The 25,002-nt window shown below is 58.4% G+C and overlaps 2 protein-coding genes across 7 annotated transcripts in view; one reads left to right on the top strand and one right to left on the bottom strand.

Moving 5' to 3' along the window:
* The first annotated feature begins 142 nt into the window (after window positions 1–142).
* RNH1 (ribonuclease/angiogenin inhibitor 1) lies at window positions 143–11,803 on the top strand. 5 transcript variants are annotated; one of them, XM_064163108.1, is made up of 10 exons: window positions 143–232; window positions 4,756–4,861; window positions 5,671–5,841; window positions 6,409–6,579; window positions 6,980–7,150; window positions 7,993–8,163; window positions 8,614–8,784; window positions 9,579–9,749; window positions 10,535–10,705; window positions 11,054–11,803. In XM_064163108.1, exons 2-10 carry the CDS (start codon window positions 4,776–4,778, stop codon window positions 11,139–11,141), a joined length of 1,371 nt encoding a protein of 456 aa, XP_064019178.1. In that variant the 5' UTR covers window positions 143–232; window positions 4,756–4,775; the 3' UTR covers window positions 11,142–11,803. The 5 variants fall into 5 exon arrangements, with proteins under 5 accessions (XP_064019178.1, XP_064019177.1, XP_064019180.1 ...); XM_064163107.1 differs by lacking the exon at window positions 143–232 and adding an exon at window positions 239–340; XM_064163110.1 differs by lacking the exon at window positions 143–232 and adding an exon at window positions 2,391–2,428.
* A 5,977-nt stretch (window positions 11,804–17,780) lies between these two features.
* The window catches only part of CHKA (choline kinase alpha), a 33,718-nt gene continuing 26,496 nt past the window's right edge, over window positions 17,781–25,002 (bottom strand). For both annotated transcript variants that reach the window (XM_064163103.1, XM_064163104.1), the window contains 6 exons: window positions 24,646–24,704; window positions 24,042–24,129; window positions 23,363–23,471; window positions 21,517–21,623; window positions 20,276–20,357; window positions 17,781–18,924 (listed from right to left, as the gene is read on the bottom strand). In XM_064163103.1, the coding sequence (XP_064019173.1) occupies window positions 18,865–18,924; window positions 20,276–20,357; window positions 21,517–21,623; window positions 23,363–23,471; window positions 24,042–24,129; window positions 24,646–24,704 (505 nt within the window). In that variant the 3' untranslated portion in view covers window positions 17,781–18,864. The remainder of the gene's footprint in view (window positions 18,925–20,275; window positions 20,358–21,516; window positions 21,624–23,362; window positions 23,472–24,041; window positions 24,130–24,645; window positions 24,705–25,002) is intronic.

The raw sequence follows: 25,002 nt of genomic DNA, 5'->3' as shown, positions 1-25,002 counted from the left end.
GGCGAGTGGTTACAATGAGCAGCGGCAAGCAGTTAAGCCCAGCATCATCGGGGGGTTGTGGGATGTTTTCTTCGTCCTGAGAGTCCCCGAAGAGGGGGAAAGCAAGCCCGCAGCGGAGCACCGCTCTCCCTCTAGCAGGCACCATGTGTACAGCAGCAGAGGTTGCGTGGTAACGGCAGCAGGAAGGCGTCAGCTCTGCCTTGGCTCCCCGCAGAGCGCCGAGCAGCGCAGGGTAGGTACCAGCGACCCAGGCGGGCTCCGGCTCCGCCGCTTCGCCTTCTGCCCGCGGGGACGAGCGCGTCGCGGCCGCGGGGGACGAGCCTGCGCGGGGCTTTGCTCGGTAGGAACGGCGAGCTGGGCTCTGTCTGGCGGGTGTTGCGAGCTGGAGGCACCGGGATGGGGCGTTCGGAGAGAACTTGGTGGGGGGAGAGGCGAAGGTTTGGGACGGGGAGGTCGGGAAGCGACGCGGTGCCCGGAAAACGCTCGGCAGCTCCGAAGCTTTCTTTGCTCTGCTCTGCGAAAGTCTGAGCGAGCTTTTACTGGGCTTTTACCGGCCTTTTACTGGGAAACAATGGGGGAGGCTGGGAGTAGCCGGCAGCCGGAGGGGAAGAGAGCCGAGCGATGACGAATCCCTTCCAGCGCCGGCCGCCGCGGCGGGACGGGGGCGCTTGGAAGGGCACGGCCCCGCGGGGCGGGTGGGTGCCGCAGCACCGGGGCTAGGTGGGTGAGCCACGGGGGTGGCAGCAGCGAAAAGTGCGAGGCGCCCATCCTCCACGCTCCGGGGAGGAGGAGGGGGGGTGGGGGGGTGGGGAGAGAGCTTGGTTTGAAACAGCCCGGAGAGGCCTTTGTGCCGGCTCGGAGCGGCTCGGCTGCGCCTCAACGTGTTGCGCCGGGGGAGGCAGGGCGGGGAGAGGATGCGTCATGGGCAGCGCTGCTGAGAGCGGGCACGGAGTGGCACGGAACAGAGACGAGTGGAGGCTGGAAGGGACACTGAAAAGCTCACCTAGTCCGACTTAGCTGCACTCAGCGGCGACAACTAGAGCGGGTTGCTCAAGAGCCCCCGACAACCTTGATGGGGCATCTCCCACCGCGCCGGGGAGGTCCCATGCGCAGCCGTCTGGCAAGCTGGAGGTCAGGGAGGGACCCCCTAAGGGATGGAGTTTTGTTGTTGTTGTTCTCAGTTTTAATATCCCAGGGGAAGTTCAAGGTGGGTCCTGTCTTCTCCTGTCAATCCCTCCCCGCATGTGTCCCCAGCAAGCTCCTCGGCACTCCATGGGGTAGATGTTGTCCCCGCAGCCCGGCGAGATACCTCCTCACGTAACTTGGATCCTCCTATGCCTTGTGCATCCCTTTGCTACTGAGAATTCCCCCTCTCCAGTCCTCTTTCCCATGTATCCCACTGCTCCTGCTCTGGGCGATAGTTGGGGTGGGTGGGAAAAGGGAAACGGAGGAAAGAGAGAAGGAAGAGAAGGAGATAGGGAGGAGATGAAAAAGGGGAGAAATAGAGGGGAGAAAGGGGAATAAAAAGAGGGCAAAAGGTTGGAAGAGGGGAAAAAGAGGGCAATGGAAGGGGCAAAGAAGGGAAGAGGAGAGAAAGGGGAATAAAAAGGGCAAAAGGTTGGAAGAGGGGGGAAAGAGGGCAATGGAAGGGGCAAAGAAGGGAAGAAGAGAGAAGGGGAATAAAAAGAGAGCAAAAGGTTGGAAGAGGGGGAAAAGAGGGCAATGGAAGGGGCAAAGAAGGGAAGAAGAGAGAAGGGGAATAAAAAGACAGCAAAAGGTTGGAAGAGGGGGAAAAGAGGGCAATGGAAGGGGCAAAGAAGGGAAGAGGAGGCAAGGAAAAGAGGGAAGCAGGGAGAGTACAGAAAAAAGATGGAAGGAAAAGAGAAAAGGCAGGAAGGGAAGAGAAAGAGAAGAAAGGGAAAAAAACCCGGGGGAAAGAAGGGAGAAAAAAGAGGGAAGTGGCAAAATACAGGAAAAAGAAGAAAGTGGGAGATGAGAAGGGGAAAAGAGAAAAATAAGGAAGTGAGAAAAACTCGGAGGGGGGGGGGAAAGGAAGGAAGAGACTATGGAGGAGACAGGTGGATAGGAAAGGGGAAAAGAGGGGGAAGCGGGGGGGAAACCAAGGGAGGACAAAAAAGTCAAAGGGGAAAAAGGCTGGGGGAAAAGAAGCAGGAAGAAGTCAGGAAGAGAGAAGAAAGGGGAAAGGAGGAAAAGTGACAGGACAGGGGAAAAGGGAAAGGGGGAAGAGAGGGGAAAAAGAGGAAGAAGAGGGGAGAGAAAGAAGAAAAGGGGGGGGAGGGAGGAAGGAGAGGAGCGGAAGAGGGAAGGGAGCAGATCCTGCCCTTCCCGCGGGGCGGAGGCAGGGCGGGGGAGCAGCGGGGCGGGCGCGGAGCGGCGGCTGCGCGGTGGCGGCGGCGGGCGGAGCGCGGTACGAGCGGCGCGGCGGGGCCGGGGGCCGGGCGGGGGCAGCGCCGCCGGCTCCGGCCTTAACTGCGCTGCGGGGAGCGGGGCCGGGGGGGCTGCGAAGGGGACGCTGGGCGGGTACCGGGCGAGGCATAACAGCTAAGGCATGAAGAGGACCGAGCCGCGGCCGGTTCCCCCGACACGGCGCTGCAGCGCTGGGGTCGTGCAGGAGAAGCTCTTTTGGGGTCAGAGGGAGCGGAAACGGGGCGGAGTGCCTGGGCAGCGGCTGGCGACTGCTGCGGCTGCTGCCTTTGCCCTCTCCTCGCTGGCTCCCACCGCTTTGGGTGGGCACTGGTTGGCGTCTCCCTTGCTGCTGCGGATTTAGGTGGGCACTGGTTGGCATCCCCCTTGTTCCCTCTGGTGTGGGTGGGCACTGGTTGGCATCACTCCTGCTGCTGCTGGTTTGGCTGGGCACTGGTGGGCGTCCCCCTTGTTCCCCCTGGCTTGGGCACTAGTTGGTGTCCCCCTTGTTCCCTCTGTTTTGGCTGGGCACTGGTTGGTGTCCCCCTTGTTCCCTCTGTTTTGGCTGGGCACTGGTTGGTAACAGTGTGGAATCTGAGCCCCTCTACTCGTGGGCTGTGATGGGAACCCACCAGGGATGTGGTCCTGCCTCCCAGCAGTGCTTTGCTTTGGGTTTGGGAGGGCAGAGGCCAAGGAGCTCCCTGAGCTCTGGCAGCAGGAGCGGTGCCAGGATGATGCTTGTGTCCTGCTTCCCTCCCTGTGTACCAAGAGTTCATCCTCAGCAGCTCTCTCCCCCTGGACGTGGCTTGAGGGATCTGAGGTGGACGAATCCTGGTGTGAGCTGTGATCCTGAGCCCAGCCCTGTGGAGGGCCTGGTTTGGGTCGGGCTGGATTCGGTGGCAGCAGGAGATGCCTGCACTGGGTGAGGAGCTGCAGGCAGCAAGGGCCAGAGAGGTTTGGGCTGTTCACCTTCCTGACAGGAGAGCTCAGGAGACTCTTCTTGCACAGGCTGAAGTCTGAGTCATGGCAAAGCCAAGACACCCAGCCTGGGCTTTGTCACTTGCTGGAGGGCTGCCTTTAACACCACCCCTGGTGACTCAGCCCAGAGCTCAGCCACGTCCTGGGCAGGCTTCTGTCTCTGTGCATCCAGAGCTGCCCTGCAAGGCAGAGTGCTGGGAAACGTTGGGAGAGATGCTGAGGTGCTGGAAGGTGTTGAGGGAAGGGCAGCAAGGCTGTAGCCAGGTGGGGTTGGGCTCTTCTGCCAGGCAAACAGCAACAGAGCAAGGGGACACAGCCTCAAGTTGTGCCAGGGGAGGTCTAGGCTGGGAGGACAAGGGAGGTTCTCCTGCCCCTGTGCTCAGCACTGCTCAGGCCACCCCTGGAGTGCTGTGTCCAGTTCTGGGCTGCTCCATTCAAGTGCGATGTTGCGATACTGGAGCGTGTCCACAGGAGGGCGCCAAAGCTGTGAGGGGCCTGGAGCAGAGCCCTGTGAGGAGAGGCTGAGGGAGCTGGGGGGGTGCAGCCTGCAGCAGAGGAGGCTCAGGGCAGAGCTCATTGCTGTCTGCAGCTGCCTGCAGGGAGGCTGTAGCCAGGTGGGGTTGGGCTCTGCTGCCAGGCAGCCAGCAGCAGAAGAAGGGGACACAGCCTGCAGCTGTGCCAGGGCAGGTCTAGGCTGGATGTTGTTAGGAAGTTCCTGGCAGAGAGAGTGATTGGCATTGGAATGGGCTGCCCAGGGAGGTGGTGGAGTGGCTGTGGCTGGAGGTGTTGCAGCCAAGCCTGGCTGGGGCACTTAGTGCCATGGTCTGGTTGGTTGGGCAGGGCTGGGTGCTAGGTTGGGCTGGCTGAGCTTGGAGCTCTCTTCCAGCCTGCTTGGTTCTGTGAAATGAGGCTTGGCTGTAAAGCTGAACCATCCCTGCTGCCCAGCTTCTCTGGGCTCAGACTACCCCAGCCAGGATGGCCTGGCAAAGTTTGGATGTTAGATCCTGGAAGAATGCTTCTACTACCTACACAGGGACACCTCCTCCACACATCCAGCTGGGGGTTAAATGTCTCCAGACCTCCTCCTTCTTGCAGGAGCAGGCTGCAGACCCCAAACCATTGCCATATCTTTCCACATCCCTTAGAGATGAACCTTGCCACGTCCCAGACAAAACCACTCCATCACTGCTGGGTGTTTGCAGCAGGCAGCTGGTGGTGGAAGAGCACAGCCTGTCCTCTTTGCATGGTGGAGCTGAGAGCTTTGGGAGGGCAGATGAGAACTGCTTCTTCTCACTCAATGAAAACTAAACCCAAACATCACTTTGATGTTTTTTTTTCCCCTTTCATTTTCAGATCCCAGCTCAGCTGTCAAAATGGACCTTGACATCCAGTGTGAAGAGATGAGCCCAACCAGATGGGCTGAACTTCTGTCCACCATGAAATCCTGCAAATCCATCAGGTGGGAGCCACTTGTTTTGTCCTCTCTGCTGGCTGAGAGCTGTTGTCTTTCTCTCGTGTTTCCCAGCTGCAGAACCTCAGGCTTGTGAGGTAGAAGTGGAATAATTCTGCCATTTTGAGCCACAAAGTTCATCTCAAACTCCAGCCTGTTGCAAAAGTGTTTGCAGTTGCAGCTGAGCATACCAAGGGGGTGTCAGTTGGTGCCAAAGTGCCCAGGAGCCAGCTCTGGTTGCTGGCAGCCCAGTGCTGAGCATGAGGGCTGAATAACCTCCCTTGTCCTGCTGGCTACACTCTTCCTCAGCCAGATTACTGCAGTCTGAAGGAGCTTTTTGTCCTCAACAGGTTTAGATCTTGTGGGATTTTTGTTTTCCAACTCTCTAGAGGTGTTTGGGCACTTTGCATGGTGCCCACTTCTTGCAGTCAGGGTGAGGAGACACTGGCACAGGTTGCCCAGGGAGGTTGTGGAGCACAGAAGCACAGAATGGGATCTTTGATCCCATTCTGTGCTTCTGTGCTCCACAACCTCCCTGGAGGTGTTCCAGGTCAGGCTGGATGAGACCCTCTAAGGTCCCTTCCAACCCATTCTATGACTCCATCAAATCCTCTCTTTGGACAGAGAGGTGGCACAGGTTTGCTCACTTCTTACTGTCAGGGTGAGGAGAGACTGGCACAGGTTGCCCAGGGGGGTTGTGGAGCACAGAAGCTCAGAATGGGATCTATGATCCCTTCAGCCTCCTCTTCAGCCATCCAGGCAGGGCAGAGCAGCCCTGAGAACTGAAGAGCCTCTTTCTTCCTCTCCTTCTCTTCCAGGCTGGATGACTGCAATCTCTCCAGCAGTAACTGCAAGGATCTCTCCTCCATCATCCACATGAACCCCTCCCTGACAGAGCTGAAGCTGAACAACAACGAGCTGGGGGATGCAGGCATTGAGTACCTGTGTAAAGGGCTGCTGATGCCAAGCTGCAGCCTGCAGAAGCTATGGTAAAGCCTCCCTGATTGTCCTCCTCTGCCATGCCTGTGGCCTGCTGCAGGGCAAGGGATGAAGCAGGCTGCTGTGTGCTGCTCTCTGAGACCTGCTGGTCCAGTAGCAATCTCTGCTCATCAGTAGCTGGCAGGTGGGTGGGCGAGAGGATGGGGCCAGACTCTTGGCACTGGTGCCCAGAGACAGTACAAAGGGCAGTGGGCATAAGCTAGAGCCCAGGAGGGGTTGCTTGGGAAGCTCTCTTGGTCTGCAAACGGGGCAGCTGCCCCTTCTGGGGTGGGAGATGCTTGAGAAGCTCTCTTGGTCTGCAAACTGGGCAGCTGCCTCTGTTTCCTTTCTCAGAGCTGAGCAGAAGCAGCTCTCTGAGGAGAGCCTCCCTTCAACCTAACTGCACTGCTGCATCTCCCTCACCCTGGTTGTCTTCTCTCCTCCTGGCTGCACAGACTCAGCTCTCAGCCTCTCTTTCCTTTCTCAGAGCTGAGCAGAAGCAGCTCTCTGAGGAGAGCCTCCCCTCCACTGACTGCACTGCTGCATCTCCCTCACCCTGGTTGTCTTCTCTCCTCCAGGCTGCAGAACTGCAACCTGACCAGTGCCAGCTGCGAGACTCTGCGCTCCGTGCTCAGTGCCCAGCCCACCCTGACTGAGCTGCACGTGGGGGACAACAAGCTGGGCACTGCTGGGGTGAAGGTGCTGTGCCAGGGCATCATCAACCCCAACTGCAAGCTGCAGAAGCTGCAGTGAGTACTCCCTCAGCCCTTTGACTGGTCAAGCAGCCCATGCTTGTGGGATGGGCTGGGGAAAGCCTCCAAGCTCATCCAGTCCAACAGCCCCCCCCAGCAGCAGGGAGAGCAGCTGGTGAGGGTGGTAGAGAAGTGCTGGTGCAGGCTGGAGGCCAAGCTGTGTGCCCTGGGGGGCTTCAGCAGTGGTTTGTGTCCTTAGCAGTGCCTGAAGCTTGGGAACTGCTCAGGGAGGTGATGGAGTCCCCATCCCTGGAGGTGTTTAAAAGGAGGCTGGATGGGGCACTTGGTGCCAGGGGTTAGTGAATTAGAAGGTGTTAGGTTGGACTTGATGATCTCAAAGCTCTTTTCCAACCTGCCTAAGTCTGTTCTCTTCCCTGGGTTTCTCTCCTTCCTGCAGGCTGGAATATTGTGAGCTGACAGCAGACATCGTGGAAGCTCTGAATGCTGCTCTGCAGAGCAAACCCACCCTGAAGGAGCTGAGCCTGAGCAACAACACCCTGGGGGACACAGCTGTCAAACAGCTGTGCAGGGGACTGGTGGAGGCAAGCTGCAACCTTGAGTTACTACAGTAAGGAGGAGCTGCTCATCCCCCACTGCACCCTCAGGCAGCAGCAAGCACTGCCAGCAGTTTTAAGGCCAGATTTTGGGGGAGGGGATTGGCTCTGGGAGCTGCAGGGCAATGCTTGGAGCTTTCCATTTGGGTTCTCAGAAGGTTTGGGCTTCCTGAGCCTGAACTGGGGGTGCTGTGTTTGCAGCAGGGAGCCTGAAGTGGGGGTGCTGTGTTTGCAGCAGGGAGCCTGAAGTGGGGGTGCTGTGTTTGCAGCAGGGAGCCTGAAGTGGGGGTGCTGTGTTTGCAGCAGGGAGTCTAAACTGGGGGTGCTGTGTTTGCAGCAGGGAGCTGAAGTGGGGGTGCTGTGTTTGCAGCAGGGAGCCTGAACTGGGGGAGCTGTGTTTGCAGCAGGGAGCCTGAACTGGGGGTGCTGTGTTTGCAGCAGGGAGCCTGAACTGGGGGAGCTGTGTTTGCAGCAGGGACCTGAACTGGGGGTGCTGTGTTTGCAGCAGGGAGCCTGAACTGGGGGTGCTGTGTTTGCAGCAGGGAGCTGAACTGGGGGTGCTGTGTTTGCAGCAGGGAGCCTGAACTGGGGGAGCTGTGTTTGCAGCAGGGAGCCTGAAGTGGGGGAGCTGTGTTTGCAGCAGGGAGCTGAACTGGGGGTGCTGTGTTTGCAGCAGGGAGCCTGAACTGGGGGAGCTGTGTTTGCAGCAGGGAGCCTGAACTGGGGGAGCTGTGTTTGCAGCAGGGAGCTGAACTGGGGGAGCTGTGTTTGCAGCAGGGAGCCAAGGGTTTCTCAGAGGGAACTGGGGGTGCTGGGGGCTGCCTGAGAGGGAGCTGCAGCTGTGCTTTCCCTGCAGCCTGGAGAACTGTGGCATCACCAGCGAGAGCTGCCGGGAGATCAGTGCCGTCCTCAGCAGCAAGGCAGCCCTGGTGGACCTCTCGGTGGGGGATAACAAGATTGGAGACTCTGGGCTGGCCCTGCTGTGCCAGGGCTTGATGCATCCCAGCTGCAGAATCCAGAAGCTGTGGTAAGGGGCAGGCTGGGGTTGCTTAGAGGCTGGGAGCTGTCTCCCTTCTGCTGCCGGTTTGCTGCCGAAGGAAGGCTCCTCAGTTGGAGCAGGAAGGTCTCTGCTGCAGTCAACTCTCAGAGCTAGGGTGGAAGACACCAAGGATGAGGAAGACCACACTTGAAAGGGCTTGGATCAGCCTCTGGGGAGAGAGGCTGGCTGGAGATTGCTGATGGCATGGCCTGGCCTTCCTGTGGAGTCCTCTGCCTGCTGCCAATGCCTCTGCCTGGGGGGTTCTTGCCTTGCAGAGTGGGCTTGGGTGGGACAGGTGGGGAAGTGAGGAGAAAGATGAGGGGGGGAGGGGGGGGATGGTGGGGTTGGGCCTTGTGAGGGGCAGAAGGACATGAGGGGGTGTCTGTGAGTGCTAAAAGAGGGCTCTGCCTTCTAACCTCTTGTCACTGCACCCTGCAGGTTGTGGGACTGCGACCTCACAAGCGCCAGCTGTAAAGACCTCTCCAGACTCCTCAGCAGCAAAGAGACCCTGGCAGAAATCAGCCTGATAGACAACAACCTGAGGGACTCAGGGATGGAAATGCTGTGCCAGGCACTGAAAGATCCCCGCTGCAAGCTCCAGGAGCTATGGTGAGCTTGCTGCCAGGGCTCACAGCCTGCTGCCTTCTGTGGTGGGCACCTCACTGCAGGCAGGTGGAGGTGAAATGAGGGCTCAGGGGGCTGAAGGACCCTATGGGGCCAGGCTGGGAGAGTTGGGGTTGTGCAGCCTGGAGAAGAGAAAGCTCCAGGGAGAGCTCAGAGCAGCCTTCCAGTAGCTGAAAGGGCTTCAGGAGAGCTGGAGAGGGGTTTTGGACAAGGGATGGGAGTGCCAGGATGAGGGACAATGGCTTTGAGCTGGGAGAGGGGAGAGGGAGAGTGGAGGGAAGGAAGAGATTGTTGGCAGTGAGGGTAGGGAGAGGCTGGCACAGGTTGCCCAGGGAGGCTGTGGAGCACAGAAGCACAGAATGGGATCTTTGATCACATTCTGTGCTCCACAACCTCCCTGGAGGTGTTCCAGGCCAGGCTGGATGAGGCCTTGAGCAACCTGTGCTGATGAGAAATGTCCCTGCCCATGGTGGTGGGGGGCAGGTTGGAGCTGGCTGAGCTTTGAGGTCTCTTCCAACCCATCCCATTCTGTGAATCATTCATGGAGCAAGTGCCTGTCCTAAGAACAAGCCCTGAGGCAGCCACCCCCAGTTCCAAGAGTGAGAGAGGGGCTGCATAGAGAGGATGGAGCAGCCAGAGTGGGGTGAAGGAGGTGGTGGCTATGGGGAGGAGGCTTTGGTTCCTCTCACCCTGCTCTCTGGGCTCTCATGAAGAAGCCAACAGTGCCCACAGCTCTGGGCATGCTCCATCAAACCCTTGTGCCACCTTTTGCCTTGCAGGGTCAGGGAGTGTGGGCTCACCACAGCTTGCTGCAAGGCCCTCAGCTCTGCCCTCAGCATCAACAAGCACCTGAAGGTCCTGCACATAGGCGAGAACAAGCTGGGAGATGCAGGAGTGGAGCTGCTGCGCGAAGGGCTGCTGCACCCCAACTGCAGCATCCAGTCCCTGTGGTGAGCTGCTCCTGCGGGGGAACCCTTCCCAGGGCAGCGTGAAGAGGGAGGGAGGGGGCAGTGGGTGGTGCCAGAGTGATTGGCATTGGAATGGGCTGCCCAGGGAGGTGGTGGAGGGGGTGTGCAGCTTGCAGCAGAGGAAGCTCAGGGCAGAGCTCATTGCTGTCTGCAGCTGCCTGCAGGGAGGCTGTAGCCAGGTGGGGTTGGGCTCTGCTGCCAGGCAGCCAGCAACAGAAGAAGGGGACACAGCCTGAAGCTGTGGCAGGGCAGGTCTAGGCTGGATGTTGTTAGGAAGTTCCTGGCAGAGAGAGTGATTGGCATTGGAATGGGCTGCCCAGGGAGATGGTGGAGTGGCTGTGGCTGGAGGTGTTGCAGCCAAGCCTGGCTGGGGCACTTAGTGCCATGGTCTGGTTGGTTGGGCAGGGCTGGGTGCTAGGTTGGGCTGGCTGAACTTGGAGGTCTCTTCCAACCTGCTTGAGTCTATGATTCATTGCTCTCTGCAACTACCTGAAGGGAGGCTGTAGCCAGGTGGAGTAGGGCTCTGCTCCCACGCACCCAGGGACAGAACAAGAGGACTGAATCTATGATGAGCTTGGAGCTCTCTTCCAACCTGCTTGGTTCTGAGAGTCCATGCCATTGATATGCCAGCCCCTGATGAGGTCTTGGAGGTTCCAGCCTAAAAAAGGGTCTCTGGGGCTGTCTTCTGCTGCTGCCTGGGTGAGTGCTGCTGGGCTGGTCTCTGGAGCCATCAGTTCTGTGCTGACCTCTCCATCCACTCCCTTCAGGCTGGGGAACTGTGACCTGACAGCAGCCTGCTGTGCAACCTTGGCCACTCTGATGGCCACCAAGCAGTGCCTGACCGAGCTGGACCTCAGCTACAACTCCCTGGAGGATGAAGGTGTCAGGAAGCTCTGTGAAGCCCTGAGGAACCCCAGCTGCAACGTGCAGCAGCTAATGTGAGAGCTGCCTCCTGCCTTCTCCCCCCTGGCAGGTGGAGAGCAGGGGGCTGTGGGGAGAGCTCTGGGAATGGCAGCTGAGGGCAGCTGCTGGTTCAGGGAGGGCTCAGATGCCATCTGCGTGGCACAAAACACTCCTTGTTCCTTCTTGATCTGCTCTGGCCCAGGGGTGGTGCTGGGGAGGAACTAAGACATTCCAAAGGCAGCTTGCCAGGCTCTGGAACCCAGGGAAGGCTCTTCCTGAGGTGTGGGATGTGTGGGGAAGAAGCTGTTTGTGCATCTCTCTCTTGCCTGGATGGGAGGAAGCTCTCTAAGCCGGTTTGCTTTTCTCTCTCTCTCTGAGTGCAGCCTGTATGACATTTACTGGAGCTCTGAAGTGGATGATGAACTGAAAGCCCTGGAAGAGTCCAAGCCTGATGTGAAGATCATTTCCTGAGGGGTGACTGCCTGCAGAGCACCATCAAAGAGATGTCCTCACCTTCACCTGAACGTTTGTTTCCTCCCATGTAAAAGCTAATTAACTTAATAGAGAATTTGCTAGCACCAAAAAGGGTTGTGGATCCCCTCGGGGAGGGTAGGGGGGTTGTCTAGGGGAGCTTGCTCAACCTTCTGTGCATCTTGGGGTGTGCTGGCGCCCCCCCGAGGCTGCTGGAAGCGTTGGAGGTTGTCACGGCAGCGTTACTGTCCTGGACATCCTCTAGCAGTGGGTCTCGACCCTTTAGGATCTCCTTTAATCCTTTAGGCAGGCTCGAAAGAGAGCTGCTGCCCAAAGGCAGGAGGAGAGCTGCCCACGAGGGGGTGCTCCTGCCAGGGCTCTGGGGCAGCCTCTCCAGCACAACCCAACCTTTATTTCTTTCACCTGAAAGGGAGGCTCTCCCCTGCCTTCCCCTGGAAGAGCTCTCAGCAGAGCAGTGGTGGCCAAGGCAGCAGAGAGAGGAGCTGAGCAGGTGGGCAGCTGCCTGCCTTGCAGTGGGTGTCCCTGGGGAAGTGCTTTTCCTCCCAGCAAAAGCTGCAATCTCTGCAGCCCCCCAGGAGGTTGATGTCTTTGCTCTGGGCACAGTTGCTTCTGCAGGAGCTTCATTAAAGTCTTTGCAAGTACTGAAAGGGTTTGGGGGTTTCTGCTTGGGAAATGGCAAAGGAGAAATGCCCTCCTGGTGAGAGTCCTGCTGAGCTGCACCAGCCCTGCTGCCCAGGCTGGCACAGGCAGCTCAGCCTGAGGGCTGGCAAAGACCTCCAAAGGCCAGCACTGGGCTGGGAGGGGTTGCTGGAGGTCCTTTAGCCCCAGCCCCTTGCAGGCAGCAGGGACTAGGGCAGATTCCTAAGACCCCAACCAAGCCTGCAGCTGATGGAGCCTCCAACACCTCCCTGGGAAACCTCTTCCTGAGCTCCACCAGCCTCATAGGAAAGAACTTCAGAGAGGCAGAGCATGGCAGGGGCTGGAAGGGACCTCCACAGCTCCTCCACTCCAACTCCTGCTTGGGGCTTCAGAAGCCACTGCTGGTGCCCCAGGCCGTTTGCTGCTCAGCCTGGCTCTGCTCACACATGAATTTGGCTCTTCCATCCGAATTCTCAGGTGAGCTGGGGAGGAAATGGAACCTTTTTGCTTTCCTTTTTTAAGGCTTTCTGCAAGGGTGAGCTCAGAAGTGCTGCAGGGTGAGGTGATGGAGATGGTGCCTCTGTGACCAGCCAGGACAGCATTAGTATGAGGAACAGAGAAACTCTTTGCAGGCTCCAGCCTGCATCTGTGGCACAGCAATGAGCCCTGGTGGCCAAGAGGGCCAATGGGGTCCGGGGGGGCATTAAGCAGAGTGTGTCCAGCAGATGAAGGGAGGTTCTGCTCTGCCTCTACTCTGCTCTGCTGAGACCTCATCTGGAGCACTGCCTTCAGTTCTGGACTCCCCAGTTGAAGAGGGACAGGGATCTGCTGGAGAGAGTCCAGTGGAAGGATGTGAGGATGGTGAGGGGACTGCAGCACTGCCTGCTGAGGAGAGGCTGAGAGACCTGGGGCTGAGTCTGGAGAGGAGAAAGCTGAGAGGGATCTGAGCAATGTCTGTGAATAGCTGAGGGCTGGAGGAGTTGGGGACAGGCTCTGCTCACTGCTCCTGTGACAGAACAAGGAGCAATGGATGGAAGCTGCAGCTCAGCAGGTTCCAGCTCAACACAAGGGGGAACTTCTTGACTGGAAGGGTCCCAGAGCCCTGGCACAGGCTGCCCAGAGAGGTTGTGGAGTCTCCTGTGGAGCCTTTCCAGGCCTGTCTGGATGTGTTCCTGTGTGACCTGAGCTGGATTGTATGGTCCTGCTCTGGCAGGGGGGTTGGATTCGATGATCTGTTTGTGTCCTTCTGGCAGGGAGGAGCCCCAAACTGACCCCAGCACTCAAGCTGTGGCCTCAGCCGTGCCCAGCACAGAGGCACCATCCCTGCCCTGCTGCTGCTGGCCACACCATTGCTGATGCAGGCCAGGTTGCTGATGCCCTTCTTGCCCACCTGGGCACACCACATCCATACTAGTTAGGAGAGGTCAGAAAGGAAAAAAGAACAATCAGAGATGTCCTGCAAAGCTTTCCTTGCCCTTTAGGCTGTTCAAAGTGAAAAGCCCTCGAAGGGCAGATGCAAAGCTTGAAGCTTGCCCCTTCTGCAAAGCTTTCCTTGCCCTTGAGGTTGTTCAAACCAAAGGGCAAAGCCCTCAAAGGGCAGATGCAGAGCTTGAATCTTGCCTCTTCCTCCAGGACATGACCCAGTGCCCGTGAGTGGTTGGATTGATTTGCTCTCTGCAGACAAAGCAGTATTTTTCCAGAGGGGGTCTGTAAGAGTCGTTCTGCTCTGCAGCTGGAGCCTTCTAATTAGACTTTGGCTCTAAGGTGACTCCTTAAGCCCTCCGGAGCTGGAGCAGCACAGACAATCCTCCCTAATCTCTTCCTGAGGAAATGCTTTCGTGGCTTAATTGTCTGTGTGCTGGGCAATCAGGGCAGGCTGCTTCCTCCTCTCCATCGCCTCTGCTCCCTGGGCACAGCTGCAGCAGGCTGGCAGGGAACAGGCTCTGCTGGTTTGCAGAGGGAGGGAGGAGAGCCTGGGCTGGGGAGAAAGGCTCAGCAGGGGTGGACAACTCCGTGTGAGTGCTGCACCTCTGCCTTCCTGCTGCATCCAGACCCCTGCAGCATGGAAGCTTCCTCACAGGCTGGAAGAGGAATCATAGGCTGGGAAGGGACCTGCAGAGATCATCCAGTCCAAGCCCTCTGTCAGAGCAGGAGCATCCAGGGCAGGGCACACAGCAACACATCCAGGGGGGGCTTGAAAGCCTCCAGAGCAGGAGACTCCACAGCCTCTCTGGGCAGCCTGCTGCAGCCCTCTCACACCAAACAAGCTTCTCCTCATGCTCAGCTGCAACCTCTTGGGCTCCACTTTGTGTCCATTGCCTCTTGTCCTGTCCCAGGACAGCACTGAGCAGAGCCTGGCCCCCTCCTGACCCCCACCCCTCAGGTATTCACAGGCACTGCTCAGATCCCTCTCAGCCTTCTCCTCTGCAGCCCATTCCAATGCCAATCACTCTCTCTGCCAGCTGCTTCCTCCTAACATCCAGCCTAAACCTGCCCTGGCAGCAGGAGGGAGCTCTGTGTCCTCTGCAGCTGAAAGCACTGAGGACTGAACCTGGCAGCAGGAAAAAAGCAGCAGCCTGTTTGCTGGTGCCCAGCTTTGTTGCCTGGGTACCAAGCACAGTGGCTCCTTTCTGCTGCCTGCCAGGGCCCTCTCACTGCAGGCTGTTTTATTGCACTCCAGAACCATCAGGGCCGTTTAGTCACCTCCGGTGAAGTGCTCTGGTTGCTGCTTCCCATGAAGCCAGGCTGGCATCGGTGCCAGTCCTGCCTGGGAGTGCAGGGAGCTGGGCCAAGGACCGTGCAGGGGACGATCTGAGCTCTTCAAAGCCTCATTGGCCTGCGGGGCACAGCCAGCAGTGCTGCTTCCACCTGCCTGCTCGTCTGCCAGCACAGAGACCATGCTGGGCTGCGCTGCGCTGGGCTGACTGCGCTGGGCTGTGCTGGGTTCACTGTGCTGGGCTGACTGGGCTGTGCTGTGCTGGGCTGACTGGGCTGGGCTGTGCTGGGCTGACTGGGCTGTGCTGGGCTGGGCTGTGCTGGGCTGACTGCGCTGTGCTGTGCTGGGTTCGCTGTGCTGGGCTGACTGGGCTGGGCTGTGCTGGGCTGACTGGGCTGTGCTGGGCTGGGCTGTGCTGGGCTGTGCTGTGCTGGGCTGACTGCGCTGTGCTGTGCTGGGTTCGCTGTGCTGGGCTGACTGGGCTGTGCTGGGCTGGGCTGTGCTGGGCTGCGCTGCGCTGGGCTGACTGCGCTGTGCTGTGCTGGGTTCGCTGTGCTGGGCTGACTGGGCTGTGCTGGGCTGGGCTGACTGGGCTGTGCTGTGCTGGGCTGTGCTGGGCTGGGCTGTGCTGGGCTGACTGCGCTGGGCTGTGCTGGGTTCGCTGTGCTGGGCTGACTGGGCTGTGCTGGGCTGGGCTGTGCTGGGCTGCGCTGCGCTGGGCTGACTGCGCTGTGCTGTGCTGGGTTCGCTGTGCTGGGCTGACTGGGCTGTGCTGGGCTGGGCTGACTGGGCTGTGCTGTGCTGGGCTGTGCTGGGCTGGGCTGTGCTGGGCTGACTGGGCTGTGCTGACTGGGCTGTGCTGGGCTGGGCTGTGCTGGGCTGTGCTGTGCTGGGCTGACTGCGCTGGGCTGTGCTGGGTTCGCTGTGCTGGGCTGACTGGGCTGTGCTGGGCTGGGCTGTGCTGGGCTGCGCTGCGCTGGGCTGACTGCGCTGTGCTGTGCTGGGTTCGCTGTGCTGGGCTGACTGGGCTGTGCTGTGCTGGGCTGACTGGGCTGTGCTGTGCTGGGCTGGGCTGTGCTGGGCTGACTGGGCTGTGCTGACTGGGCTGTGCTGGGCTGTGCTGTGCTGGGCTGACTGGGCTGTGCTGTGCTGCGCTGACTGCGCTGTGCTGCGCTGCACTGGGCTGACTGTGCTGTGCTGTGCTGGGTTCGCTGCGCTGTGCTGCGCTGCGCTGGGCTGACTGCGCTGTGCTGTGCTGCGCTGGGCTGACTGTGCTGTGCTGCGCTGGGCTGACTGCGCTGCGCTGGGCTGACTGGGCTGTGCTGTGCTGCGCTGGGCTGACTGTGCTGTGCTGTGCTGGGCTGACTGGGCTGTGCTGTGCTGCGCTGGGCTGACTGTGCTGTGCTGTGCTGTGCTGTGCTGGGCTGACTGGGCTGTGCTGTGCTGCGCTGGGCTGACTGTGCTGTGCTGCGCTGCGCTGGGCTGACTGTGCTGTGCTGGGCTGACTGGGCTGACCGTGCTGTGCTGTGCTGGGCTGGGCTGGGCTGACTGTGCTGCACTGGGCTGGGCTGACTGTGCTGTGCTGGGCTGACTGGGCTGACCGTGCTGTGCTGTGCTGCACTGGGCTGGGCTGACTGTGCTGCACTGGGCTGGGCTGACTGTGCTGTGCTGGGCTGCGCTGGGCTGACTGCGCTGTGCTGTGCTGGGTTCGCTGTGCTGTGCTGGGCTGACTGGGCCGTGCTGGGCTGCGCTGGGCTGACTGCGCTGTGCTGTGCTGGGTTCGCTGTGCTGGGCTGGGCTGACTGGGCCGTGCTGGGCTGCGCTGGGCTGACTGTGCTGTGCTGCGCTGTGCTGTGCTGGGTTCGCTGTGCTGGGCTGGGCTGACTGGGCCGTGCTGGGCTGCGCTGGGCTGACTGTGCTGTGCTGAGTTCGCTGTGCTGTGCTGGGTTCGCTGTGCTGGGCTGGGCTGATTGGGATGTGCTGGGCTGGGCTGGCTGTGCTGTGCTGCACTGGGCTGCGCTGTGCTGTGCTGACTACGCTGTGCTGTGCTGCACTGGGCTGAGCTGTGCTGTGCTGCGCTGGGCTGCCTGTGCTGTGCTGGGTTCACTGTGCTGGGCTGACTGTGCTGTGCTGCGCTGTGCTGGGCTGCCTGTGCTGTGCTGCGCTGTGCTGCGCTGCGCTGTGCTGCGCTGTGCTGACTGTGCTGGGCTGTGCTGTGCTGCTCTGCACCTGGCCCAGGCTGCCCAGTGAGGTGGGAGCTGCCCCATGGCAGGTCAGGGTGTCTGGGGCTCTCAGCAACCTGCTCCAGTTAGGGCTGTCTCTGCTGAGTGCAGAGGGTGGGACTTGACTGGTCTCTTCCAACCCAATGCATCCTGTGCTGTGCAGTTAGCCCCAAATGCTGCTAACTTACACACCTTTGGTTTCAGAGCAGCCACCAGGACAACCTAACCCTCTTTCCTCCTCAAACTCCTCACACACTCATCTTCAGCCTTCATCACTGCTCTACTCACCTTCTTCCCACACCTTCCATCAGCACAAAGACAGGGAGCAGAAGAGATCTCCTGCAGCACTGAGCTGAAAGAATCACAGAATGCTCTGGGCTGGAAGGAACCTCCAAAGCTCATCCACTTCAAGCTCCCTGCACTCAGCAGGGACATCCATGGTCTAGTTGATTGGCTAGGGCTGAGTGCTAGGTTGGACTGGATGATCTTGGAGGTCTCTTCCAACCTGGTTGATTCTATGATCCTCCACTAGAGCAGGCTGCCCACAGCCCTCTCCAGCCTCACCTTGGATATCTCCAGGCATGGAGCCTCAACCACCTCCCTGGGCAACCTGTTGCAGTGTTGCAGCAGCCTCCTGCTTGCAGAACTTGTTCCTCACATCCAACCTCATTCTGCTCTGCTCTAGTTTGAAGCCATTGCCCTCATCCTGCCCCCTTCAGCTTAAAACTGAGCCTGCTTTTGAAGGCAAGGAAGCACTTCCAGCACAGCCAAAAGGCCAGAAGCAGCACCTCCTTTAGGCTGCAGTGACAATGAAGAGTGAAGAATCTCAACTGAGATGGTTTTAAGTGCTTTATATTTATTATAAAGTATTAATAATTGCATGTCTGGAAAATGATTCTCTAAAACTTAGAGAATAAGCCAAGAGCTTTCCCTCCTCCACCCCCTCCCCCCCAACTTCTTTCTTTTGTACAGGTTCTACAGACAATGAAATGCTGCTCAGGTGGGCAGCTGCTTGGAACAGGATCTGCTCTACAAGTGGGATAAAGGTAGACTTAAGATGTTTATTCTTTATGATACAGTGTTAGAAAGCACAAAGAACATTCAGAAGAAACAAGCTGCCCCCAGCTCTGCAGAGATGGGCAGGGATTGTACTCCAGTTTCAATATACACAGCTCTTGTTCCTCACAGGTTGCTCCTCCACTCCTCTGGGATGGCTGCAACCTGCTGAAGGAGCAAGGAAAGCACTTCCCAAGCAGTGGGTGGGCAGCACAGCTCCCTGCTGCCCTGTTCTCCACAGTCTTTGGCTCTACCACTTTACAGCCAGCTACTGTGGCAACAGGAGAAGAGGTGGGCTGCAAGCACAGCTGCTGTCACTGCCAACCCACTCAGCTGGGCAGCTGCTAGAGCAATTCAAGGCACTCTTCCCAGTGCTGTCAGCACACAGAACCTCCCTGTGCAGGACAGAGCATTGTAAGAGACAACCAGGGCGAAAGAAAGCATCTTCTTGAAGGACAGGGAATGAGAAGGTCCTTCAGAAGGTCCAGTTCAAAGCTCACTGACACTTGGCAGGCACAGCAGCTCGAGAGAGAAACATTCATGTGTGTGTGTGGGGGGTGACCCTCTCCAGCCACTCTGCTCCAAGGTGTTCAGTTGCTTTCTGGGTAAAGTGGTCTAAACTTAGCAGCAGCTTTGAAGATAGTGTTCAAGGGGCCTAAAATCTCACAGTAAGGTCTGAAGCCTACTTCACAGCTTTAACAGTTAACCCTCTCTGGTTTTAAGGTGGTGGTGTCCAGAGTGAACCATCCTTAGCAACCCCACCTCAGAAGATGTCCTGCCAGCAACACTGTTTTGCACTGACACTTGGTTGGAAAGCTTGCCCCAGAATGCAAAACACCTTCTAGAGCCAAAAGAAAAGAGATTGAAAGATATTGCACTGTTGAACTTTCACCTCCCAGGCTCACTCCAAGTGTTTAGGCAACTGTAACTGAGTCCTTCCTGCCCAGTCCCCAGTACTGTGCAGCTGCATTCCAAGGGACTGGAGTTAGAGATACAGTAGCCTAAGCACAGTGTCAGTTCTGTCCAGCTGCCCTCCTCGTACAGGAACCAACAGGCTGCTCCTTCCTGGTCAGACCTTCAGCTTCCTCTTCTGATCAAAGTAGGCATCAAACCTGGCCTGTGCATATTCCTGCAGAGAGAAGGGACAGTCAGCACAGCCAACAGGAACAAGCAACTGCAGCAGGACAGGCTGGGAGGTGATCTGCTGGAGAGCAGCCCTGTGGAGAGGCAGCTGGGAATGTAGGTGGGCACCAAGTTCTGCATGGGCAGCAATGTGCCCTGGTGGCCAGGAAGGTCAGTATGGTTCTGAGGAGGATTCAGTGTGGCCAGCAGGGCAAGGGAGGATCTCCTCCCCTTCTACTCTGCCCTGCTGAGGTCCCACCTGGAATACTGCATCCAGTGCTGGGCTCCCCAGTTCAAGAGGGACAGGGATCTGCTGGATAGAGTCCAGGGGAGGGCTGCAAGGATGCTGAAGGGACTGCAGCACTGCCTGAGGAGGAGAGGCTGAGGGACATGGGACTGAGAGTGTGGAGAGGAGAAGGCTGAGAGGGATCTGAGCAATGTCTGTAAACAGCTGAGGGCTGGGGGGCAGGAAGGAAGGGGCAGGGACAGCCTCTGCTCACCTGTGCCCTGGGACAGGACAAGAGGCAATGGGTGGGAACTGCAGCACAGGAGGTTCCACCTCAACATGAGGAAGAGCTTCTTGACTGTAAGGGTGCCAGAGCCCTGGCACAGGCTGCCCAGAGAGGTTGTGGAGTCTCCTTCTCTGGAGCCTTTCCAGCCCTGCCTGGATGTGCTCCTGTGTGACCTGCACTGGATTCTGCTCTGGCAGGGGGTTGGACTTGAAGATCTATGGAGGTCATTTCCAACCCCTAACACCCTGTGAACCTGTGATCAGCTACCTCCTCCTTTGGGGTGGGAAGCAGAATGAAGCTCTCAGCTGTGTTCCCATCCTTCAGAGCAGCAGCTCCCTGCAGTAATTAGCTCTGCTTGGGAAGGATAACCTGGACAACCTCTCCAGAGGTGTCTGGCAACCTGAGCTGATGGAAGATTGAAGATCACCTAGTTCCAAGGCCCCTGCCATCAGCTCAGGTTGCTGTGGGAGCCTTGGGGTCCTGCCCAAGCAGCAGAATCCATGCTGCTGCACACTGAACACCCTCCTGCTGTCACATTTGCACTTTGCCTACCTCCTCCCCAGCTCCCACCTGCTGCCTGCCAGCTCCTCCAGCTTCTCCCCTGCACAGGACATGCACCACCTGGCAGAGGGTTGGAGCTTCTCTGCCTAGCAGGAAGAATTGCTCAACTTCCCCTTTTAGAAGCCCTTTAAATGAAGGGGAAGAGGACAAGGGAGTGGCAAATTGATTTTCAGGGCTCCACTTAGGAGGTGTAGCTGCTTGAGAGGCCACTTCATTGAGCTGCTGCTGCTGTGTCCCAGGTTAGTCACATTGTTGGCCCCATCAAATGACTCTTACCCAACTTACCAGGTAGCCAAACTCGATGGATGAGATCTTGGCTTGTATAATGGACCAGAGGCCCCAGAAGAAGTGTGATGCAAGGGCAAACCTGAAACAACAAGGCTGTGTTACTGAAACAGCCAGCTCAGGCACACCACCTGAATTCCAGCCCCTGCCTGAAAAGCATTTCCCACTTTAGCAGTGTCCATCCCCTCTCTTCTTCAGCTATGGCATTATAAGCTCCCTTCCCTCTCTTCCCCAGAGAGCAGAGATTTGTTTGCTCCCCCCCTTGTGTGCACTACATTTATCTGCCAGGCTGCAGAGGTGGGCCCAAGCCAACCTCATGCACTTCACCAAGGCCAAGTGCAAGGTCCTGCAGCTGGGGCAGGGCAATCCCCAGCACAGATCCAGGCTGGGGGAGGAGTGGCTGAGAGCAGCCTGCAGGAGAAGGCCTTGGGGGTGTCAGTTGGTGCCAGAGTGCCCAGCAGCCAGCACTGGTGGCTGGCAGCCCAGAGCCAGCTGTGTGCTGGCTGCAGCCAGAGCAGGCAGAGCAGCAGCACAGGGAGGGGATTCTGCCCCTCTGCTCACACCTCACCTGCAGCACTGCCTCCAGCTCTGGGAACCCAGCACAAGCAGCACCTGGAGCTGCTGGAGAGGCTCCAGAGGAGAGCACCAAGATGCTCAGAGGCTGCAGAACCTCTACTGTGGGGCCAGGCTGGGAGAGTTTGGGCTGTGCAGCCTGGAGAAGAGAAGGCTCCAGACAGACCTCAGAGCAGCCTTCTGGTAGCTGAAGTGGCTCCAGGAGAGCTGGGGAGGGACTTTGGAGAAGGGCTGAGAGTGCCAGGAGGAGGGACAATGGCTTTGAGCTGGGAGAGGGGAGAGGGAGAGTGGAGATGGGGAAGAAACTGCTGGCAGTGAGGGTGGTGAGACACTGGCACAGGCTGCCCAGGGAGGCTGTGGAGCACAGAAGCACAGAATCTCTGTTCCCAATCTGTGCTTGTGTGCTCCACAACCTCCCTGGAGGTGTTGCAGGCCAGGCTGGATGAGGCCTTGAGCAATCTGTGCTGGTGGGAGGTGTCCTTGCCTGTGGCATGGGGCTGGAGCTGGCTGAGCTTTCAGGTCCCTTCCAACCCAAGCCATTCTGGGAACCCATGAACAGATGAGTCTCTAACGTCTCCTGGCTGAAGTTTCTCCTCCCAGTGAGGTACAGAAGGGTAGGTACCAGCTGGGAAGGTTCCAGGCCCAGCCAGCTGCAGCAGACAAGTTACCTGTTAACCTCTATGAACACCTCCTCTTCTAGCTTGGACTTCTCCTCGTGGCTCAGGTTCTCAAAGCCATGGTGGAATGCAGACAGGTAACTGGAGATGAAGTGAAGCTGGAAAGCAAACAAACAGTCACTACTCTGTCTCAGGGCACGTTTGCTACCTTCAGAGCTGGGCAGGCCTTCTCATCAGCTGCCCTTGGCTCATTTCAAACACTGGCAGTGCTTAGCTCATGGATGAGTGCTGGTTCTTGCTGCTTGCCAGATTGGCTTAAGGGGAGCCACAACACCAGGCCAGGCTGTGACCTTTGGACACTGCCAAGTGCTGTCCCAGCTGCAGCCCACCAGGGCTGGGCTTTCTGTGGTGCAGAGCTCCAAGGCACTTAGCAGCTCCTCCAACCTGAGCAATCACAGAATCAGTCAGGGCTGGAAGGGAGCACAAGGATCAGGCAGTTCCAACCCCCCTGCCATGCCCAGGGACACCCTACCCTAGAGCAGGCTGCACACAGCCTCAGCCAGCCTGGCCTCAAACACCTCCAGCCATGGGGCCTCAACCACCTCCCTGGGCAACCCATTCCAGCCTCTCACCACTCTCATGCCCAACAACTTCCTCCTCACCTCCAGCCTCACTCGCCCCACCTCCAGCTTTGCTCCATTCCCCCCACTCCTGGCACTCCCTCACAGCCTCAAAAGTCCCTCCCCAGCGTTTTTTGTAGCCCCCTTCAGATCCTGGCAGGCCACAAGAAGGTCACCTGGGAGCCTCCTCTGCTCCAGCCTGCACAGCCCCAACTCTTTCAGGCTGTGCTCACAGCAGAGCTGCTGCAGCCTCTCAGCATCCTCCTGGCCCTGCTCTGGACACTCTCCAGCATCTCCACAGCCCTCTTGTCCCAGGGGCTCCAGAGCTGGATGCAGGACTCCAGGTGGGGTCTCAGCAGAGCACAGCAGAGGGGCAGAATCCCCTCCCTGGCCCTGCTGGCCACACTTCTGCTGCTGCAGCCCAGGCTCTGGTTGCTCTCTGGGCTGCAAGTGCACACTGCTGGCTCCTGCTGAGCTTCTCCTCCAGCAGCACCCCCAAGTCCCTCTCCTCAGGGCTGCTCTCCAGCCACTCACTGCCCAGCCTGGAGTTGTGCTTGGCATTGCCCCGACCCAGCTGCTGGACCTTGCACTTGGTCTTGCTGAACCTCCTGAGCTTGGCTTGTGCCCACCTCTGCAGCCTGCCCAGGTCTCTCTGGATGCATCCCTGCCCTCCAGCCTGGCTGCTGCACCACACAGCTTGGTGTGGGCAGCAAACTTGCTGAGGCTGCACTCAGTGCCTCTGTCCATGGCACCCACAAAGATGCTGAACAAGACTGGTCCCAGGACTGATCCCTGAGGGACTCCACTTGTCCCTGGCCCTCACTTGGCCATGGAGCCATTGACAGCCACTCTTTGGGTGCAGCCATCAAGCCACTTCTTTATCCACCAAACCCACGTGTCACCAGCTTGGAGACCAGGATGTGGTGTGGGACAGTGTCAGAGGCCTTGCTCAGGTCCAGATAAATGACATCAGTTGCTCATCAGGCTGCTCTGAGGAGCTCCTGGGCTACTGCCAGTTTCCAGCCCTCCTCTTGCTGGAGAGCAGCATCACCTTAGGCTCAGGTTACAGGAGAGCAGCAGAGGCTCACCCCTCATCACATCAACCAGGGTGTGAGTATTAAAGCAAGGAAGTGTTGGATTTAAGGAAGTCATAGAACTAAGGTTTTGGGACAGAGGGAATAGAATTGGAGAGGAGAGTGGAAGGCTTTGAGGCTGGACACATCTCTTAGTGTCCAATAATAAACAGCCCCACCTTGATTTAAGCCTTGGGTGCCTACCTGCTGCTTCTTGGAAGGGTATTTGAGAGCAGTAGCCTTGAAGAAGGGATACTTCTCATAGGTGTAATCATACATCCACTCACAGAAGTGATTTCCAATGTCAAACCCTCTGCAAAAGAACAGATGAGGCACCTCAGCATCTGCACACCACCAGCGACCTCCTCTGGCTTAAGCTACTGCAAGGCTGCTCTGAGCTCTGCCTGCAGCCTTTTTTTCTCCAGGCTGCATAGCCCAAACTCTCCCAGCCTGGCCTCACAGCAGAGGCTCTCCAGCCCTCTGAGCATCTTGGTGCTCTCCTCTGGAGCCTCTCCAGCAGCTCCAGGTGCTGCTTGTGCTGGGTTCCCAGAGCTGGAGGCAGTGCTGCAGGTGAGGTGTGAGCAGAGCAGATTGGAGGGGCAGAATCCCCTCCCTGTGCTGCTGCTCCCCCTGCTCTGCCTGCAGCCAGCACACAGCTGGCTCTGGGCTGCCAGCCACCAGTGCTGGCTGCTGGGCACTGTGGCACCAACTGACACCCCCAAGGCCTTCTCCTGCAGGCTGCTCTCAGCCACTCCTTCCCCAGCCTGGATCTGTGCTGGGGATTGCCCTGCCCTAGGTGTAGAGCACCTGTGATGAGCAGTGCAGCAGCTGCTCTCACTGCAGCATGCACAGCTTCCTGCTGAGGAGCAAGCAAAGGCTTTACCTGTAATTGTAGCTGCTGTACTCAAAGTCAATGAGCATCAGCTTCTGGTTCTCTGAGTCTTCTCTGCCTTCCAGCAGCAAGATATTACCTGGCAATGCAAAGAGAAGACAGCATTTAGGGTAAGCTGCAGAAGACAATGCTGTATCCAAAGAAAGTCTGCTCAGCTTATCCCAGGTCCCCCTGGGAAAAGCAGCCTGCAGCTCACCGAGTGCTGGGGGTTGGAAGGGACCTCCAGGATCATCCAGTCCAAGCCAGAGCAGGGACACCCAGGGCAGGGAACCCAGGAACACAGCCAGGTGGGGCTGCAAAGGCTCCAGAGCAGGAGACTCCACAAGCCTCTCTGGGCAGCCTGCTCCAGCCTCCAGCACCCTCACAGGGACAAAGTTTCCCCTGCTGTTCCCATGGCACCTCCTCTGCTCCAGCTTGCCCCCAGTGCCCCCTGTGCTGCCCTTGGCCATCCCTGAGCAGATCCTGGCTGTGTCCTCCCCACACTGCCCTGCAGATCTTTAGCATAGCAGTGAGGGCAGCCCTCAGGCTGCTCTGCTCCAAGCAGCCCCAGCTCCCTCAGCCTGGCCTCACACAGCCACGGGCACCAGCAGCTCACCTTCCTGGCAGTCATTGTGGCAAAACACAACTGGGGATGGAGTGGCTTCAAGCAGGGCTCTAGAAAACAGCAAGAGAGGCTCCTGTGAGTCACAAACCACCAAGGGCAGCTCCAGCTACAAGATGGATTTGTTTGCAGGACTTTGAGGCCCTGCTCATGTCCAGCAGGACCCTGAGGCACTGCTCATGTCCAGCAGGACCCTGAGGCACTGCTCATGCCCAGCAGGACCCTGAGGCACTGCTCATGCCCAGCAGGACCCTGAGGCACTGCTCATGTCCAGCAAGAACTGAGGCACTGCTCATGCCCAGCAGGACCCTGAGGCACTGCTCATGTCCAGCAAGAACTGAGGCACTGCTC

This window comes from Pogoniulus pusillus, chromosome 24 (genome assembly GCF_015220805.1).
Source record: "Pogoniulus pusillus isolate bPogPus1 chromosome 24, bPogPus1.pri, whole genome shotgun sequence".
Taxonomy (NCBI): Eukaryota; Metazoa; Chordata; class Aves; order Piciformes; family Lybiidae; genus Pogoniulus; species Pogoniulus pusillus.
Note: the sequence above shows the minus strand (reverse complement) of the source record. Positions and strands in the feature narration are given on the sequence as shown.

Coding starts and splice junctions, on each gene's coding strand:
- RNH1 (XM_064163106.1), top strand. CDS start 2,570: ATGAAGAGGACCGAGCCGCGGCCGGTTCCCCCGACACGGCGCTGCAGC. Junction 7,151..7,992: donor TGCAACCTTGAGTTACTACA/GTAAGGAGGAGC, acceptor CTTTCCCTGCAG/CCTGGAGAACTGTGGCATCA. Junction 9,750..10,534: donor TGCAGCATCCAGTCCCTGTG/GTGAGCTGCTCC, acceptor CACTCCCTTCAG/GCTGGGGAACTGTGACCTGA.